This window comes from Embiotoca jacksoni, unplaced genomic scaffold, assembly GCF_022577435.1.
Source record: "Embiotoca jacksoni isolate LCO1_2020_lvr unplaced genomic scaffold, fEmbJac1.0.p SCAF_1, whole genome shotgun sequence".
Taxonomy (NCBI): domain Eukaryota; kingdom Metazoa; phylum Chordata; class Actinopteri; family Embiotocidae; genus Embiotoca; species Embiotoca jacksoni.
The window spans coordinates 4826823-4846444 of record NW_027185229.1 but is presented as its reverse complement, the minus strand read 5'-3'; the positions used below and the strand labels follow the sequence as shown (position 1 = coordinate 4846444).

Sequence of the window (19622 nt, the reverse complement as noted above, 5' to 3'; positions counted from 1 at the left end):
GTAATATTAGACAGCCAATCACCAGCATTATTAGATCGTGGTATAAGCGTGTGTAATCGTCTCATTGAGGCTGATGAGATTTTCTACTCAGATTTTGAAAATTGGTGCCGCGTGACGAGGCCTTTATAATATTCAATAGCTTCAAAGCAAAATGATCTGTGCTGTCAAGGAATGAACAGATAATGAGATTTTCTGAACTGTCTCAGTATGACTGTCTGTACTGCTAACAAAATATGTTTCAGATCCACTTTTTTTTATGTGTAAAACTATTTTCAATAGTTCCTGATTTGGGAAGAATAATGTCTGAATGCTGCAGCCCAAAGCTACGAGGGTGACACACACACTGACAGGAAATCCAGTCCAAATGTTTTCCTAAAAAAACCAACCATAAATCAGGTTTCAAATCGCTCTGCTTGCTGCCACATAAACTGTCAGCGCAAACATCTCCTGTCTGCATGTGGTAACTTCTCTCAGGCTCACAACAGCTGGATGACTCTGTGTCTCGGCAAATGATTGTTTACACGGCCTTTACTGTTACTATTCATGTGGGGAATCGCTGGAATGTCCCAGCAAAGATAGATGAGTGGTCATTTGTGGAGAAGCTGACCCTCAAACATTCCTCCATGGATGTGAAGATTTCAGCTCAGTTTTTTACTCACCGATATCATCTCCTCTTTCTTGCACTGCTGAGACAGGTCTTTGATGCCATTAACAAAGAGCTTGTTGGCGCTGACGTAGGTCCTGCCGGCATCAATCATCCCACTGCAAAGCTTCACCAGCTAAAGGGATGCATTAAACAACATCACTTTTAATGCCCAACAAGAACACGGTCTATTTAAAGAGTCACATGTTTCACACAAATGCACAAATGGTATTAATAGTTGCAGTGATGATGTAAATCAAGCAAAGCTGAGAAGAATTGTTAGTCACATGTGAGAGGACACTCAAATTTAGAATAAGCCTCATTTTTGTTTCGAGGCCAGTGAGAGCTTCACTGAAGCTGCTGTGTCTGAAATCCTAATGAGCGCTGAGTATTCGTGAAGAATTCGAATAAAGGTGCAAATTAAAAGTTGCAAATGGATGAGACGAATAGAGGAACATAAGGACATGTTACAGCTTTGATTATAGCTGCATCCAAAAATCACACACTTAAACACTTATCAATTACCTCCGTTGAGATGATTGAAGTATTTCTTCCCCCAAAAAACATTTTTGATGGCATCACATTATATCGCAGTGGTTTTCAAAGTGGTTGCCATGGCATCATTAGAGCCTTAAGGAGCCTTAAGACCTGTATAGTGAATTATTTCCAGGAAAACGTCTTATTACGTTTGACTCCACAACAAGATAAAGCCAAATTTACATTAACTACATTTTTAGATTACATTTAGATTTTTTTTAAACATGTTAAAATAGAGGAAATTAGCACGGATATAACCATTGTATTAAAAAGTTATCGAGTGCACATTTCACACAGAGAATTTGGGTAGTCAAAAAAAAAGGGGCAGAAAGTAACTGCACATACTACATGTTGTGATTTCAGACACAGCCATACGAGAGCGAAACTTAATTGTAAACATATAATTGTAAATGTATATTACCAGGTGCAGACAGCTCACAGCGATGGTATGTGTGCTTTTAGAGCACCACATGAACTACCCTTTCCTCACTTTACGGGTAATATGATAAGCTGCAGAATGGTACACTCTCATTACCGTTGCACTAATGCAGCTGTGTGTACCACAGAATCAGAACGTGTGTGTGTGTGTGTGTGTGTGTGTGTGTGTGTGTGTGTGTGTGTGTGTGTGTGTGTGTGTGTGTGTGTGTGTTGGTGACGGTTTGGGGGGTAAGCAGAGGAGAGAGTGCAGTAAACCTTTAATTATCTCATTTGGTGCTGGAGTTCCCAAGGTTGTCGCTATGTGAGTGTGGTTTACTGGGCGGCTGGCACTAAGTTTTTCAGGCCGATAACCGCACAAACTGCGACAGCGTGAACATGAGCTGCCGGTTTAAAATGTCTAAGCTGCATTCGTTAGATGTAAAGCATGCACACCCTATATGTATAGCAGTAGTCATCTGAAGTACACCATGTTGTGTATATGTTTACATTCACGAGTACATGAGAGACACCGTAACGAATCCGGAGAAGATATGCTTCTGATACGCTGCTGCTCCTCTCAGGCTGGTCTGACAACATATATGTCAACAAATTGGCTGATATGGGAAATGTGATCTCATCCTGTGCTGGTCTGAGCCCCTGGGGCCTAGCAGGGCCATTAGAGGCACAGTGTCTGTGTCTGGATTTGATAATAAATGGGCTGGAAGAACAACAGGGGTCCACTTGAAGCCAAAATGCCACATCTGGTCCCACATGACAGACCTCGCTGTGCTAATCGACCGAATCAATTACAGTGTGAAGGAAAGTCTCTGCGGGGCGGTGAGGTGTAGAATTGACATTTTGAAGTTTTGATGAGTTATACTTTTATTTTTTTGGATAGTTTTTGGGTCACAAAAAAGAGATTTACAAGCATCTCCAAAAATGTACTGCAAAAACCTTTCTTTGTAAGCCGTAACAGTGGACAGCATGTTGTTTTCACACTTGTCAGAACGGTACAGCTCTCATCAATCTTGTAAATATCCTCCTCTGGGAGCCGTCATTGCTCTCCGGATGGGCATCGTCAGAGCATCCCCACAGAGCAGATGGAGGACTACTGCTGAGCAGAACAAATCACCCTGATGAAAACCTCTCCCCTCCGACCCTTCTCATGTTTTAGTGGTTCTCAAATGGGGCTCAAAGTTCAACAGAGTGTCCTGACGCAGGAATAATCCGTAGATGTGTGTATCAGGTTTTTTTGTGTGTGTGTATGTGTGACAGGTTGGGGGCATATTTATTTGAAATATTAAAAGTGAGGCAATGTGACTCCACAATAAACCTGAGATAGACTATAATATCAAAAAAATTTCATAATCATCCAAATGACCACTTCAACATTCAACCAGACTTAGTTGTGCACATTGTAGGATGTTTATCTGTCATATTAACGATGGACAGTTTGACTGCTCTCACATTCATCTTCAGATAGAAGACAGACGGCGTTCTCACCACTTAACCACATTAACAGTGTCTCTTCCATTAAATTCTCTCTGACTTAGAAGTCTATTAGTTTATGTGAAGAGGTATTACCTCAGCGCACTCCCTGGAGACAGTCACACACACACACACACACACACACACACACACACACACACACACACACACACACACACACACACACACACACACACACACACAGAGCTGTCTTCATATCTAATAAGATGTAACAATGATACAGCAAAGACATTTTTCTCCAATCATCCCATTTATCTTTAACTTATTTAAAACCCTTTATTTCCCACTGTCCCACTGGCTCTATAGACCTAAGACAAACTCCCCAAACTATGCAAGCTTACATGAATATGAATCTGTCATATATGCATCAACAAATGAATAAGACTCGTTCTTTTTGGTCAGTGTGGCTACTTTTGTGAAAATAATCCAAGTACATTGGCCTTTAAAGCAGATACACTTTTTGAAATATGGTGTTTCCAGGAAATTAAACTGTAAACTGCTTCTTCAATGTCTAGCAAGCACTAACAAGTTGTTGCTGTATTGCTAGCAGAAAGGAAAAAACATCACATGATAACAGACTGCGCTGTGTGAAGCTTCCTTACAACAGATTATAAAGGTGCCTCTGTGACATTAATCAGCGTTTGTTCAGCATGCTTGCTGTGTAGCGACATCCACATATATATATGTGTGTGTGTGTGTGTGTGTGTGTGTGTGTGTGTGTGTGTGTGTGTGTGTGTGTGCCTGCACAGTGTGAACCTATTTAATAGCTTTCCTGGTTTAAATAGCCTTGACATTTAGAGTGAGACGATAACAGACAGACAGAGAAATAAATAAAGAAATACAGTCAGCGAGAGAGAGACAAACAGACGGCTCACTGTAATGTGTCTAAAGAAAGTACTGTTTATAGACAACCTCAACATCCCACATCTGGTGCCATTTTGCATTCAAATAATATAAATCCAATCCAGTTTCCTCCTTTTAAGTGCTCTAACAATGAGCAGTATAATGCCTACACACTGTACATGTTTATGTAGGATTTTTCACAGAAACATTATGGTAGAAAAACTTCATAGATTTGATATTTTAATGAGCAGCACAGTCTATAGAAATACCATACTAGCATGGGCCGTACCTTGTCAAGCTTCGCTTCAATTTCCACCACATCTGTCTCCACATCGTCGATACCAGCCCTGCAGAGAGAACACAAAGCCAGACACTTAATCAGATCTGATCCTCAGTAATGCCATTTCCGAGAAGAGGAACCACATATTAAGCAGAAAAACATTAGTCACAGTCAGAACAAGATTCAAACTCTTGTTTTGTAAAGATTTTTTGATTCGTGGTAAGCCACAATATCAACGCAAACTAAAAAGAAATTACCAGAATTTATGTCATTGAAAAGTTTTAAAGAATTGTGTCTGTGACAACTTAGAGAAACAGAAAGCAGAAAGTGAAAGTACCAAACTGACAGTGTAAAGCCATTATGTTTTATAATGTACTCTTACTTCTGTGTATTCATGAGCTGAAAAATTGTAGAATTTACATTGTCTGTATTTCACTCTACTGCAAATTACGCTGTAATCAGTCACCGCACATCGCAGACTCACAGATTCAAGCATTAATCCTGAGGACTCGATTGACAAAGGCATCAGTCTGGAAGATTAGTGGCCACGGCCGAGCCTTAAAATCAATAAATGACATCATGCAGGAGGCCGGCACTTAATATCCATAAGGCGAGCTGATAAAAGAGGCAGCAGCAACACAGAAGGTTTCTCATATCTGGCAATTCAGCAGTTGAGCATTGAATAAACAGCAATGTCAAAATAAAATAACGCAATCTCAAATTAGTTTTATTTGATTCTTTAGTTAAATGCTCACTAAATATGAAGATAATGGGACTTAATGGCCCTTAGCAGGGTGAGTGTCAGGTGGTTTGGGAGGGCTAGGAGCCTTTCCTGCCCTTCCCCTTGGGGTCTTCCTCCATTAAGTGCAAGTACGCTTGCACAGACACACCCATGACCACATTGACAGGGTCATGTCCTACGGCTACTCCTCATAGTGGGCCACAGAGGCTGTCCTTCAATTCTTACTATATTCATTTTTTGTTCTTATTTCTTTCACACGCCTCCAAATCCACCCAAAAAAAAAAATCCGCACATTAGGATCGACAGGATTTCTGTAAAAGAAAAGCATGAAAATACCCCAGAATATCATAATACAAATAAACATATTTCCCTGTATCCAGTCCTTAAGATCAGCTACAGCATGCTGAAGAGCCCTGATGCAGCCAAAAATCTGCATCACACCCTGCATGTGCTGGAACATGTCAACCATTAACCTCGATAGATGATGATCTCATCATTCGATCTCCAACTCCACCCTCATCATCAACTCTTAAACACCCTGACAGACGATCTCACACATCACAGAGAGGTGGGAAAGTGCAGAGTTGGAGCAAAATATACTGTGAGCAACAACAAAGTTGTAACTTAGCGTGTCTGCTGCAGAGGTGTGTGTGTGTGTGTGTGTGTGTGTGTGTGTGTGTGTGTGTGTGTGTGTGTGTGTGTGTGTGTGTGTGTGTGTGTGTGCGTGGCGGGGGTTTAGCAGAAGTCAGCAAGCAGCTTTAGCACCTGCTCCGGAGAACAACATTCCCAGAATTTCTTTCTGCTTCTCAGATTTTCAACAATGCTGAGAGATGCTAATTCTTGACTTGCGTCTGTCTTGCTCTCATCACCTCTTTCCCTCGCACCGAACGCACACTGTTTGTACAGACTGAACTTTTGTCCTCCACAACGTGACACTGACACAGCAAACAGGCGTGTGTTTGTGTGTGGTCCGCAAAGACGGAGGATTTTTATTGTTTCACAGGGAGAGAGATGGAAAACAGAAGTGTTGGGAGGACTAATGTTTCATAAAGAGGTCTATGTAGCTTGTTGCTGCAAAATATCTGTCATACGAAATACAACCCTGCCCTGCGCGCACACACACACACACACACACACACACACACACACACACACACACACACACACACACACACACACACACACACACACACGGACATCGAAACCCCCCCCCCCCCCCATCATGTCTTAAAGACTCAATGTGTCACATGGCATCACATCCACATCAGCATCACTTCGAGGACCAGAGAGACAGAAGCAGAGGAGACAACAAATTCCCTCATACCAGACGAGCCCAGACCCATTGGCTGCAATACTCACATGCACTATTAGCAAAGATATTCACTGGAATGACATGATACACACGCGTTACACATTGTGTGCCTTAAGTAAAACAAACATATAATTACGCTGAGTAAGATCCGAAATATTAACCTGTTAAACAAGAGGACCGGAGCAGCAGAGAACAAGCTACAAGTGCTTTTAAACAGAATTGCAGCATCATATTAAATCCAACAGGGCATCTAAGTGTGTGTGTGCATGTGTCCTGGATGAGTCTTCATTTAAGGTCAACCTGTTCTACTTCCTTATCTGAGCCACTGACCCTAAAAGCATCCATTTCTGTGTGTTTGAGTGACGGGTGTTTTTGAATATTGAAATTATAAATATTTTACATGATAAATCTCTGTCATCAACAGTTTGTTGTAGAATTTACTTTTTTTGTTTGTTTTTAATTTGGTATTATTTCCAAACAGAAGCAGCAAGTGAGGCTGTGATGGGCAATGACCTAATTTTTCTACTGACATCAGGTGGATGGGAAGCAAATCCACTGTCTCGTGTGCACACGCGCACGCGCGCACACACACACACACACACACACACACACACACACACACACACACACACACACACACACACAATAGTAAACAAATGAATGAGATGTCTGTGATTACAGACTTAGTGCTCGCACACACACAAATGCACAGACACATTATGCACACACAAAGACAGACAGTCAGAAATGAATCACAACTAAAATATGATAGTTCAGAGAAACACACACACACACACACACACACACACACACACACACACACACACACACACACACACACACACACACACACACACACTGACCCAGAAACCTACTAACTACATGGTTATATCAAAAAAACTCTTCGCTTGCCCGGACAAAAGCCACATTCGGGTGTAAAACATGCTCAGTCCCGTTCACAAAAGGAGGAATTTAAGTTATTGTTGTGGATGAATAAGTTATCAGCCTCTTACTGCGTCGTGAGAAAGTGTTTGCTGACAGCTGGAACATTTTTCTAAAACAACAATTTCATGCCTTTTACTTAAAAAGATCATCCTGCATGCTTTACTGTTGTAATAACATGCATATTTAATTGTGCTCAGCCTTCATGATCTCATTATACATAAATTACCGTGACATCACTGGAGATAGACATGTCAGACATGGCACATATAGTATAGATAATGCAATTTGTCCACTGTCAGAGTTCATGACATAATCTTTATATTGTGGTAGCCGTCCCTTTAATATTTTATTGAGGTTATCAGTGAACAATACACTGGATTTTATATGATTTTAGCATCAATTTAATTTAAGGATCATATTTTTCACTTCACTTCACTTTTTCACTGGATTAAGTAAAAACAGACATTCCTGCCTGGCTTGTTCCTCCATTAACAGTGTCTCAATTGATATTGCAGAAATTTTACTATATGATCATATATCACAATAAAATTATGCATACCATGATCAACAATTTTAGGAATATTAGGTACTAAAAAGTTAAAAACCTTGTTCTACTCCATGTCATCCATGTCACCACATCATGGCATGGAGCACCATAAAAACTACTGTATGAGTCATATTAAAACATATTCATACAGAAAATAGAGCACTTGAGCTCCAAACTTCAACCTTATAGAGATTGAAAGGTTTCTGAATTAATCGTCCCCTTTACACACACAAACAGCTGATCACTTTGGTCTAATGTGGTGTAAAATGTTAAATCTTAAAGAGTTGCAGTGGTCCTTTGCAACACGTTATCTCGATATTGTTTCAGTATATTGAAGAATAATGTAAAAGTTAGATGTCTAAGGAGTTGGATTTGTCATGGCTTGTCGTAGCATGCGTTGTTATTCCATCTATTATGTTTACACACAGGTTCCAATTTTACACTCATTCATAATGCATATATGTTCCTATTATCCTCCACCCACAAGTTCAGACTGCACGCAGACATACGAACACATCAAATTATCTCCTCCCAGAATTCCAAGTAGCGGGCTCCATGGCAACCATTCATTGACCCTAATCACCATGGCAACAGGCATCAGCATTACTCACGCTTTTTTTACTGACCAATTTCCTCTTTGTCTGATGTGTCTGTCCCTGTGCATCTCCCCGTCACTCCTCTCAGGCTCTTTCCTTTCTAATATGCACATTCTCCATTGATGTGAGCCTCTTTTTCTCCCGAGAAACAACATCAACCTGCCGATACAATCTTCGTCACTGACAAGCTGGTGTGTTACAGTGGTGAGCTATTATGGCTGTAAATGTGGCTTGTGGTGCATCTGCAGTGCCCGTTGCTGCAGGCAAAATGCCCTTGAGTATAGCATGCTGATCCCCTAAAAGCTACAAAGACTCTGTGGTCAGTCCGACAAACATCCATCATAACAAGCCAATTTTCTCTTATTTAAGTCTGAGTTTGTTTTTGTCTGAGGCTTTATAATATATTTTTAGTTCTATTTATTTGTAGGTTTTGTTATTTTTATTCTACAATTACCTGCAAAAGATTTATTTAAAGACAAAGCGAGACAACATGAAATACTTCACAGTGTTTGCAGATGATGTTATTTGTTTAAATGGATCATTTTCTTTGTCTGTTGATGCTGAGCAAGCGCAGGTGTTTTTTGGGTGGGGACAGTAACTGCAGCCCAGCCTTCGTTTCTTTGTTCTTCTATCCCAAACCACATTTATCCGGTTACTGTTAAAAAAAAAACAGTTTTAATCATGTCAAACGTTATAACACTGGTCTTCTACGTTGTATTGTCAAACTATTCAATGTCACAGGGTAAAAGTCCTTCACATTCCCCTTTCCCCTTTCTCTCTTTGTTTCATTTGTGTACGGCTCCTTCTGTCCATCTGACTATTTGTCTGTCTGCCTCCAGTCTGTCTGTCTGTCTGACGCCTTCATTTGCTGATGGCACAAAGCTGATGATAGTGTCTGTTTCTTTTGTTTGAAAGAAGGAGCTTGCGCATAAGAGGATGAAGCAGAAATAAACTGAACATGCTGCATATTTATGTATAAACTCAACTGTTTTCATGTTTAAAGATCTGTGCAGTCACTCATTTAACAAAAACCCCATGTGATCCAAGACTCCCTGCCGCGAACTACTCACACTCGTGCTCAGACTCAATTAAAAGAGGCTCCAGTAAATGATCCTCACACACAAATAAAACACACACTTGCCTAAACAGACTGCCTTTTCACACCAATAACAAGCCGAGCCAAACACTAGTATCTTATGTGTGGAGAACAAAGATGCCTTCACTGCCTCCCCTTAAATCCCCCCACCTCCCAACACACAACAAACATCACACTCATTCCCTGAAAAAACATTTGACTGCGCCGATGGCTGATGAGACAAAGAGACCAAACATGATGTGGACAAAAAGGACAACCCTTATCCCAGAGCCTCGGTTCAGCACGATTATGATCCAGTGAGCTGACTGAGACAAAGTAACGTGGTCATCCAGAGATATTCATCACAACTGCAGCAGCCTTACAGATATATCTGGATGAACTATTCTTTCAAGATTAAATTGGGAATAATTCAACAGTTTTGGAAATGTGTTTTAATGCCCTTTTAGCAACAGTTAGATGAAAAGACGGATACCGTTCTAATCTAACAGCTAGCCTGCTCTGTCATCTTTGTAGGAGAGCAGAGGAGATGCCCTCACATAAGCCCCTATTTAAACACAACTTGATGTTTCAACTCAGTAGTTTATGGCTTAAAGAAATGAGATATAACATCTAAATTAGTTAATTTCACAAGTGGTGGTGGAGGTGTTTCCCAAAATGTCACAATCCTCCTTTAAAATAAGAAACAGTGAGTGTAGTTTCTTTAATCAAATTTGGTTTTCACACCATGTCATCCATTAATATTTTATCACTAGTATATGATTTAACCTTTTTTTTTTTTTTTAATTGGGCATCGGTGAAAAATTACAAATTCTTATAGGATCTTATGAGCAGTGGTTAATAAACAGTGATAAAATCCCAGTGATGCAGTGTCCAATTCACTGTTCGCCTGCATATCTGTCTGTGTAGCAACATAATTAGACAAAGCAGCAGCAGAAACTCGCTCTGAGAGAGAAGATGCAGTTTCTCTGCTTCCCACCAGCTGTCAGACCACCTGCCTGCTGGCCTCACTAAAACTGAATATTTGCCCAAATATAATATATCTTTGTTATCGTTGCTCCCTTCTGTACACCACTCACTATAAACACAATGCATTTCTAAATATTTCTGGCAAAGCTCTCTGGGATATGAAAACGTCATTATATCATTCCAGACTGCATTCCAGCAGCAGGCCAACAGGAAGTGTGCTGGAAAACTTCTCGTGCTGCGAGTGTGAGGCAGGCAGACAGAAATCATTTTTCTCTAATGTATTGTAACCGCAACTCCAGCCAGGTGGAACTGCGTTTTCTTGGAAAATACAACATTTTTCTCCCCTTTCCTGCCAAGAGAGGAGGGCAGAGGGTAAAACAGGGAAAACTCGGCAACTGCCCTCCACAGGAAGCCACTCAGCTGACGGAGAGAAATGCAACCTGAGTTACATCATCAAGTGACACTAAATCTTTCTAGAAAATCTTAAACCTGTCAGAAAGAAACAGGGTCTTAAAAGTATCACACAAAGCTCATCTCTCTTGCTCCTCCTGATGCTCACATTTGTAGTGACAAATTTATGCACATTTACTCCAACATTCAGTGTATATTGTCGAAAGATAGTTTGCTAATATTTCAGTAAAAGGAGTGAAAGAAAACATGAAACTACACCTTGATGACAGGCCATCCAGGTAAGCTACCTGTCATGGAAACAAACCTGCTCACAGCACATATACTCCTCCCAACAGGCTTTAAATTTGCCAAAAGACCACGTACGTAAAGCCCACACAGGCTGGCGTCCCCCGTCCCAGCAGAGGGGAGTTGTAGCGTGGACACAGTTGAGCGTTTCGGTGTTGAACCATTTAGGGCTCAAGTGCAAGTTTGATCACGTTCCACTCACATGCGGAGGAATGTGCTTTCGCCGACTCACTACCCACATTCAGTCAAATTACAGGGTTAAACAAATGGTTGGAACACAGCACATCTATGACTCCAATCAACCACCGATTACGACACCCTCTGTGTCTTTTCCATGCAAGCAAGGCACAACCCGCCATATGGAGTTTGTGATTTAAATTTGAGAAACTCTGATGGCACAATTCAGCCAAACATGAGGAGACACAGCAGAGCTCCCACCACAGACTTAAATCAGCAGGAAGCCAAAAAGGACAAAAGCAAAAGTAGGTCTGCAAGCTCATCCAAATCTCCAAACTCTTTAACCCTCGCTGACCTCCCAGTGGGGTGTAAAGCAGCGGCTGACCCACACGCAGATGCAGCTCGCATGAGAAACGCAGAGGAGGAGGAAGACCCCCGTGGTGTAAAAGCACTTTGTTCCCAGGACTCTTTTGCTTCTGTCCGCTATGCATCCATTCCATCCTGAGCCAGCTGATGGGGAGGAAGGACAGAGAACACTGGAAGTCAATATAAGACACGTCTTTCCTTTCCAGTGCATCAAATAATAAAGAAGGTTTTGGACACACAGCGATGACCTGCTTATAACTTGGGTCTTCTGTCAAGAGCCCAGCTACATATTTACATCAGCCGTCTGTGTATTTGTCTGGGAGGGACTGAATGAAGGAAAAGCACCAGTCAGAAAGGCTTTTTTGTCTCAGATAGACAAAAAACTGTGTTCGGTGGATATAGTGGCTCCCTATGAGTCAATGTGGAAAGAGAACAAGCAGTTCAGTGAGGCTGGTGCTCCTATCAGGGAACAGTATCAGTATACAGTTCTGCCAGCATCGGCTCAAGTAGAAGCCTTGAACTGATGTTACGCTGCGTTTTGCAAAAATCAGTTCTCCCATGTATGAAAACTATCATCCTGGTGTATGAACTCAAATGGAACATTTCACAGTAATTATTAGCCTTCTGTTGCTTAAGCCACAGTTTTCTACTGGAAAACATACTCGGTATTCTCACCATACAGCGATGACTCTACAGCAACAACAGAAGGTATGATGCTATGATGACTAACCGAGCTATGTATCACAACCCCTACATGCCTGGAGCAGAGAGCCAGAAAGAGAAAGTAAAACCAGAATGAAAGTGCACGTTGTCCTCGAGGATGTTTCAGCCCTTTTTCTTTCCACCAAAACACCATTTTCAGGACACAGTACATTAAGATAGCAGCGAGGAATAGTCCTCACGGAAAACAACAAGAAGAGTTAGCCGCCAACTTCACAGAAATACACAGAACATTTTAGATTCAATTTTGTAAAGCAGCCGTTAAAACGTGCGTTATTAAATATACAGGAAGTGGGAAACTATCCCTTATACACCTGTCAAAAGAGAATCAGAGTCTTCACCACTTGTTCCGAATCACTCCGCAAGTGGCTCGTGTCTGATTGAAGAGGACACAATAGAGATATTAACGAACTGATACAGATGGGTTACAGGTGAGATTAATCTGCATTCTTTTGGCTTTACGAAGCAACAAGGAGCCACTGTTTCTGTTCCACAGCACAGAGTATGACTTCTGTCTGGAAGAATGTCTCGCATAGATAAGAGTCGCCTTTTGTTTCACCTCCGAAACACACACGTGCTAACAGGCATGTTTGGATAGGCCAATACAAATACACTATATACTGTATTAGCACACTTAAGCACATGCACACACACACACACACACAAACACACACACACACACACACACACACACACACACACACACACACACACACACACACACACACACACAATTGTGAGAAATCTGATCCCACATGGTGACTGCAGGATATCTGATATGTTCATGTTAAGTTCATCAATCAATATTATTGTCTTGACTCTCTCAATATAAATAGATCTTGACAACATTCAAACATCAAGATGTTGTGGTTGAAGTGTTTTTGTTTTTTTTACATAAATGTAATCAGACAGCAACATGTGAGATTTTGGTTTCCAGACTGATTCAAAGCTGGTTCAGCACATTCCCGCCAAGAAACGTTCCTCATCCAGGAAGTCCTTCAAGCAAGATGTTGGGGTTTGTCACACTGGATACAGATGGCTTGGTAAGAGAGCTGTAAGGTAAAGCAGTGTGACCGTGTGTTTTAATATTTGATCAGATCTCTCTTCCCACACTGACCCACAGGAGCAGATATAAGCTCTAAATTAAGGTGTTTATTTATGTGTGTGTGTGTGTGTGTGTGTGTGTGTGTGTGTATGTGTGTACTTTAATGTCCACATTTGTGAGAGAGAGTGACGAGATGCTGCCTTGAACCAGCTGTGCGCCAGAAGAAAGAAGTGAAGCTTTGCACAACAGCCCGCTTCCCCTCCTGTTGTCTTTGGCAGCGCTGACCAAACATCAGCGGAATAAGCCTCCTGCTGACACCACAGTCAGACCTGCCAAGGAGGAAACAACCACAGATTTACACTTGTATCTGTCTAAGAGTTGTCCGTCAATGCCAAACACTCGGTGAAGGTTGGCAGTAATCGTCCGATCATGTATATCTCACTCACGCAAATCGATCCGATCTCGGCCAAAAAAGGGCCCTGAGGTCTGGTTTTGGTTTTCCAGCTTTGGCTGTGGTATCCTAATGTACTGTGCCCAAATATACAACAAAGCCATTGACAAAGACAGCTAGGTTTGTGGGTTTTTTTTTTTATGGAAAACATAACATTTTAAAGTTCTTCCTTCAGCTTTATGTTGTTACTATTGGTTAATCTCTGCACACGGTGGAAAGCAGTGCAGACGACACCTGCTTGCATTTTGTCTACATTCATGAAAAGTCACTTCAGTTTAAAGGCCGCCGGTTCAGGATGTGTTCTGCTTTTTAATCAATGCATGCTGGGATATGCTCCAGTCTGCTTGAACTGGGAGGTACGGCTTAGAAAATACAAAATGAGCTCCTATTAAAAGTGAATCTAACTGATGAATTGTTTTTATTACAGTAGAGTTCGACCAGTTGCAGCTATTCCGTGCACGTCAACACACATTAATGTTTGGCTGGAAGGACATCTTATCATTAATGTGAACTTCCAGACAGTTTGACTGTGAAACGACTGGAAATCAGTCTTTTCTTAAGTTTACGTAAGCGGTTCATGAACATCTTATTTCACTCAGCAAACACAGATGACCTTCGTCTTTTTGATTTTGTCAGCAAAATATTCTCGATTTTCCAATCAATCAATTCCCATCTTTCTCAAAACCCTTAATGACTAATGACCCATCAGCACATGTTTTAAAGTCACACAGACACAATTCTAAATAAATGGCTGTTAAATAAATCACTCCCTCTCTCTCAGACACAGACAAACAGTCTCTTATTTTGAGTGTGTGTGTGTGTGTGTGTTTGTGTCTGTGTGTGTGATGTAAGGAAGGAAGCAAATGGAATCCGCTGAAGAAGCCATGCAGACAATGTGAGCTCACAGACCAGACAAATTTAGTTTGGGATAAACATTTATACATCTACTGAACGCTTTGCATCACTGTAATTGTGAATGTCCAGTTTGTGCTGGCCTGATTGGGCGATGCGTTCACTGCAGAGTAAATCCGTTACCTCTGAAAGATGGATTAACGATGCAGTGACAGCAGAACCACTGGATTATTTGACCAGTTTTTCAATTCCAAAACTGAACTAGTTTTCTGAGTCAGACTGTGATGGATATCAAACACTCGTGTTTCAACATGTAACATGATTTCTGTAGTAATGATTACATGGGGTGAGTGCTGCTGTTGTTGTGGGAAAGAGGTGTAACTGGATATAAAATGGAAGGAAAGTCCGGAGGTTGAGAAAGAACGGAGAGACAGGGTTTACATTAACACATGGGGTGGTCTTACGCAAGACCCCCCACACAGTGAGACAGCTAGAGAAACAAAGAAAGAGGGACAGAGAGCCCGGGTATGGGAGATGTATGAAGTTATGCACCGTGTCGTGTTGAGCTTATAAAGCAATGAGAGATGGAATGATCTTAAATATCAATCATACTTTACAGGTCTTGTAATTTCTTTATAATTTCCTTGGGAGTTTAATAAATATAACGTTTTAATATGGTGGTAACGATGAGGTAAACAGAGACAGCTGATAAATTGAGTTTCCTGCACTGATTTTATTAACAGATGTTAATCTTACACAAGATTTCCTCGAGTTAACTACTCAGATCTTGGAACTAATACATCAACTAAAAGCCAAGTGAGTCTTCATTTATTACTGGAAGATAAGTTTTTCATATTCTAACCTTAGAGGAAAAAGAAATGAAAAGAATTTATATTCTGGATACATTATGCACAAAACTGTAGGGTACACTGGAGAGTAATCAGAGTTTATTACCTGGAACTGAATACTCTATTCTCCTTATAATATTTAACAAATTATATGATCATTTTCAGAAAAGTTCCTTTGAATTTACAGTTATACATCATCAGCTAAAGTCCTCTGTAATGTTACTGTTATCCAACATATTTACAACACACTTAAAATCACTTAAAATGTGACGAGATATCTTATTTTGTGAACCAGCAGTAATTATTTAAACAGAATGTCCACATGATGTTAATCAAAACCTTGAAAATACTTGATCGTAGCTGTTTGTCTGCAAGTCACGGAAAACAAAAATCCTTCCGTGTTTTCAGTCATTGTCACGGTACCTCCTGCACAGGAATAAGAGACTGAACTGTTCAAACACCAGAGAACAAATGTGGTATGTAGGTGTGTAGGTTAGGCTATGTATTTGCAAAGTGGAACAAATGATGAAAGAAAAAAACAAGAAAACAAAGATTGACTAATTTTCTGTTGCCACCCGATTTGACCGGCTCAGTGAAATAATCTGGTTCAATGAATCAGGTTTTCTGTCCGTCCGTCAACACTTCCTCAAACTCTATTCAGGAGCTGCTTCTTGTCAGAGACGTTAACATTGAAGGTATTAGACTGTTTCGGGCGTGGAGATCAACCAAAGTGTGGGAACATTTTGAGTTGGTAAAAGATGGCCTAAAGGAGATGATAAGCAAATTCTGCATGCAAATATCTGACCTACGACCTATCATCGGAAACATGTAAATCGTAAATGTGCAACAACTACTTAACTATTGGTTTTAAATAATGATAACATGTCAACGAGGAGAATCTGTCATCTACTAAAGAGTTATTATATATAATATTATGGATGGAAATCGTCAAGCAGCTGCACTGGCCTCAGTTACTGGCCTTCACTTCAAAGTTCATCGAATGCACAGTTCATTCTCAAAGAGTTCAAATTATGCCACTTTTACAATGCGATGCAGTTTCAAAACCGGCGGGAGTTAATGTGCTTTCCAGCAGTGAAAATGGAGCCTTGACAGCCCCGTCTCTGATCAGGTTTATTGCTCTCTTGTCCAAAGTACACCGCAGGTTGCAGTCACCATGAAACTTCTGGTTAATGCTTGTTTCATACAGAGTTCAGCCTTAAGCTCCCTCCTCTCCGGCCAAAATCTCTCTTACAGAACCTCCCTGTTCAGCTAGCTACATCTGTCTGCTCTACAATAACATGTGTGCGAACACACACACACACACACACACACACACACACACACACACACACACACAAACACACACACATACACACATACACACACTTTAATTCCCCCCATATCTCTAGACCCACATACCAAAGCTATGGTATATATAACATGGTCATCCTTCCTTCCTGCTCTGAGACATATTGTCCATTATTGGCCGGTGACTGTGGTTCAGCTGTTCTGATTTTTTTTCCACTCGTATGCAATCCATCGAACAAATGGAAGGAAGCACTCTCCACGTGAAAGTGTGTGTGTGTGTGTGTGTGTGTGTGTGTGTGTGTGTGTGTGTGTGTGTGTGTGTGTGTGTGTGTGTGACTTTGTGGGGGTGGGAATGATGGATCCAAGAAAGTGTGGGACTGCTGACACGGCAGATGGGAATGTTTTCATTTGGTTACAAGGAATTCCACGGAGATGTGAGGCAGGGATGCAGCCGGAAAAATGTAAAGGAGGGAAACGTGAAAGTGGAATCCATTGGTTTCTAAGAGAGCAATCAGTGCTCCCGTCTCCTCTCGTGTCTCTGTAGGAGATTGGCTTGTCAATCACACTTGTGGTTTCAGCCCTGTTTCGATTCAACGACTGGTGGGCTGCCAAACACACGACAAGCCTGTGTCAACAACCTGCGAGAGACTGATCAACGATGTATGTCTCAACGCACTGCAGCTGAAATTATACAGGAAGAACTGAGAAAATGTAACGAATCCAAAAAGCTTAAACAAGCCGGTGAACGGTGGTGTTTACGGAAAAAAAACGGAAGTTAATGTCAATGGTCCAAAAGTCTGACGCAAACAGGTTCAGCTTCCTTCATACGGTGTCACGTACTGCCCGAGGCAACCGGAACGTGGGTGGAGGAAGAGAGAGATGCAGAAAAATCTGAGGAAGGCATGCGAGTAAACAGGAGGAACAAACCGCATATTTAAGCTGAAAATAAAAAAAAAGGATGTAAAGGAAAACTACAGTTGGAGAAACCAAGCGAGCAGAACTAAAACAAAGGCAGAGAAAGTTAGACCAAATCTGAACCAGCTGCTCCAGTGGATCCCAGATGTGAGGCAGCGAGAGGCACACACACACACACACACACACACACACACACACACACACACACACACACACTATTTCTTCTCCTTGTTTGCATGAGACGGCCGTGAGCCAGAGCGAGCCGCATGACTATTTCATTTGTCACCCCAGGGTAGCTGCGTCCGAGCAGCGGCCGCCACTCGACAAGACAGCTGTCTGCTGCTTCGACTGGACTTCAGCTCCGTCCTCTGTGTCTTCGTGACATTTTTCAGGGGAAATGTTATCAGCAATGTGTGTTTGCATTCATGCTTAAATGCGTGTCCAGCCCACAGTGTGCCTCATCTCATGACACATGCAGTGTATTAATGTATGAAATGTCAGGCGCGTTACCAGGGCAACGCGCTACAGTAACGATGGAGACCATTAAGCCTTCTCCCTTTCTCTGTCCTCCTTCCTCTGGTGGTCGACACCTCCTCCGAGTCCATTCATCTCTCCAATCAGCTCATCTTTCTCTCCCTCCCCGTCTCCCACAAACATCTGTCCATCAGTGATCTCCTCTGTCCTGTGAGTCGTCTATCATCCATGCAGAACACACCACCATCGCTTCCTGCGGTCTTCTCACTACATCCAGCTCGAAAACAGACAAACAGACTCAGGTAATTGACTGAAACTCAATCCGCCCGGCTGCTGCAGCCCTGACATTGATTGATATCCACCCCACATCCACATTAGTAATAAAGCATGCAGATGGGAAAAAGCACAGAGACCAGAAAGACGGCTAAAATAAACAGGACAGCAAACCTGTATGTGACAAAAGTGTGTGACTGACTGGTGCAGTGAAAGATCTGAGAGCAGACACAAAAGACCTCTCGCTCTTTCTTCCTGTCTTTTCTCTGCCATGTGGTTAAACCAGTTGGGTTGTTTTTTGAAGGCAAGCGGGGCTCAGCGACACCGGATAATTCCCACATTGTGTGCAGATGACAAATATCCACTTGTGGCTTAAATATGTCTTTTTACAGGAACACAACTATTAGTCATACCAACGTCAGAGGCAGGGATTTCTTTCACTATGAGCTATGATCTGGAATTATACAGAGATAAACAACAGGAGAATATGTGTGTGTGTGTGTGTGTGTGTGTGTGTGTGTGTGTGTGTGTGTGTGTGTGTGTGTGTGTGTGTGTGTGTGTGTGTGTGTGTGTGTGTGTGTCTGATAGACAGTCTGGTGGAACAGACTCGTCCTAAAACACAAGTTTTGACATGAGTCTCCTGAGCAGGATGTAAACACTGAGGACTACCGTTGATATTTCACGGAAGAGTTTAGTTCTCAAATGGTTTTCCCCGACCGGGAAACGCTTTGGGAGGAGAGCTCATTTACTGGTCTTTCAAATGGGTTGTATAAAAAAGTGCAAAATTGTGTATGAAACATCCAAAACAAACAGAAAGCCACTGCGGAGTTGAAAGTTCTGTTTCTTCGGATAGAAAACCTCAATGTTGTGGGACCAATTATTTTATGTATCAAGCAGTTTGGGGACACCATGTTCCCTTCTGGCGCCCTTTGATTTGCAGTGTGTGAAACCTGATTGACCCTTTGACCCTGCAGACTATGACCTTATAACTGGTCATGTCACACTATGTCACCATATGCTGCACACCAGTCTGCATGCCAAGCTTTAATGTGTGCAAACACACA

At 41.6% G+C, this 19622-nt stretch overlaps 1 protein-coding gene across 1 annotated transcript in view; it reads right to left on the bottom strand.

Annotated features, from left to right (window-relative positions):
• The window catches only part of LOC138203044 (arf-GAP with coiled-coil, ANK repeat and PH domain-containing protein 3-like), a 51035-nt gene that overhangs the window by 21806 nt on the left and 9607 nt on the right, over window positions 1-19622 (bottom strand). Inside the window, exons 2-3 of the mRNA XM_069157566.1 lie at window positions 4239-4296; window positions 660-779 (exon numbers count right to left, since the gene is read on the bottom strand). Coding sequence (XP_069013667.1) covers window positions 660-779; window positions 4239-4296 — 178 coding nt within the window. The remainder of the gene's footprint in view (window positions 1-659; window positions 780-4238; window positions 4297-19622) is intronic.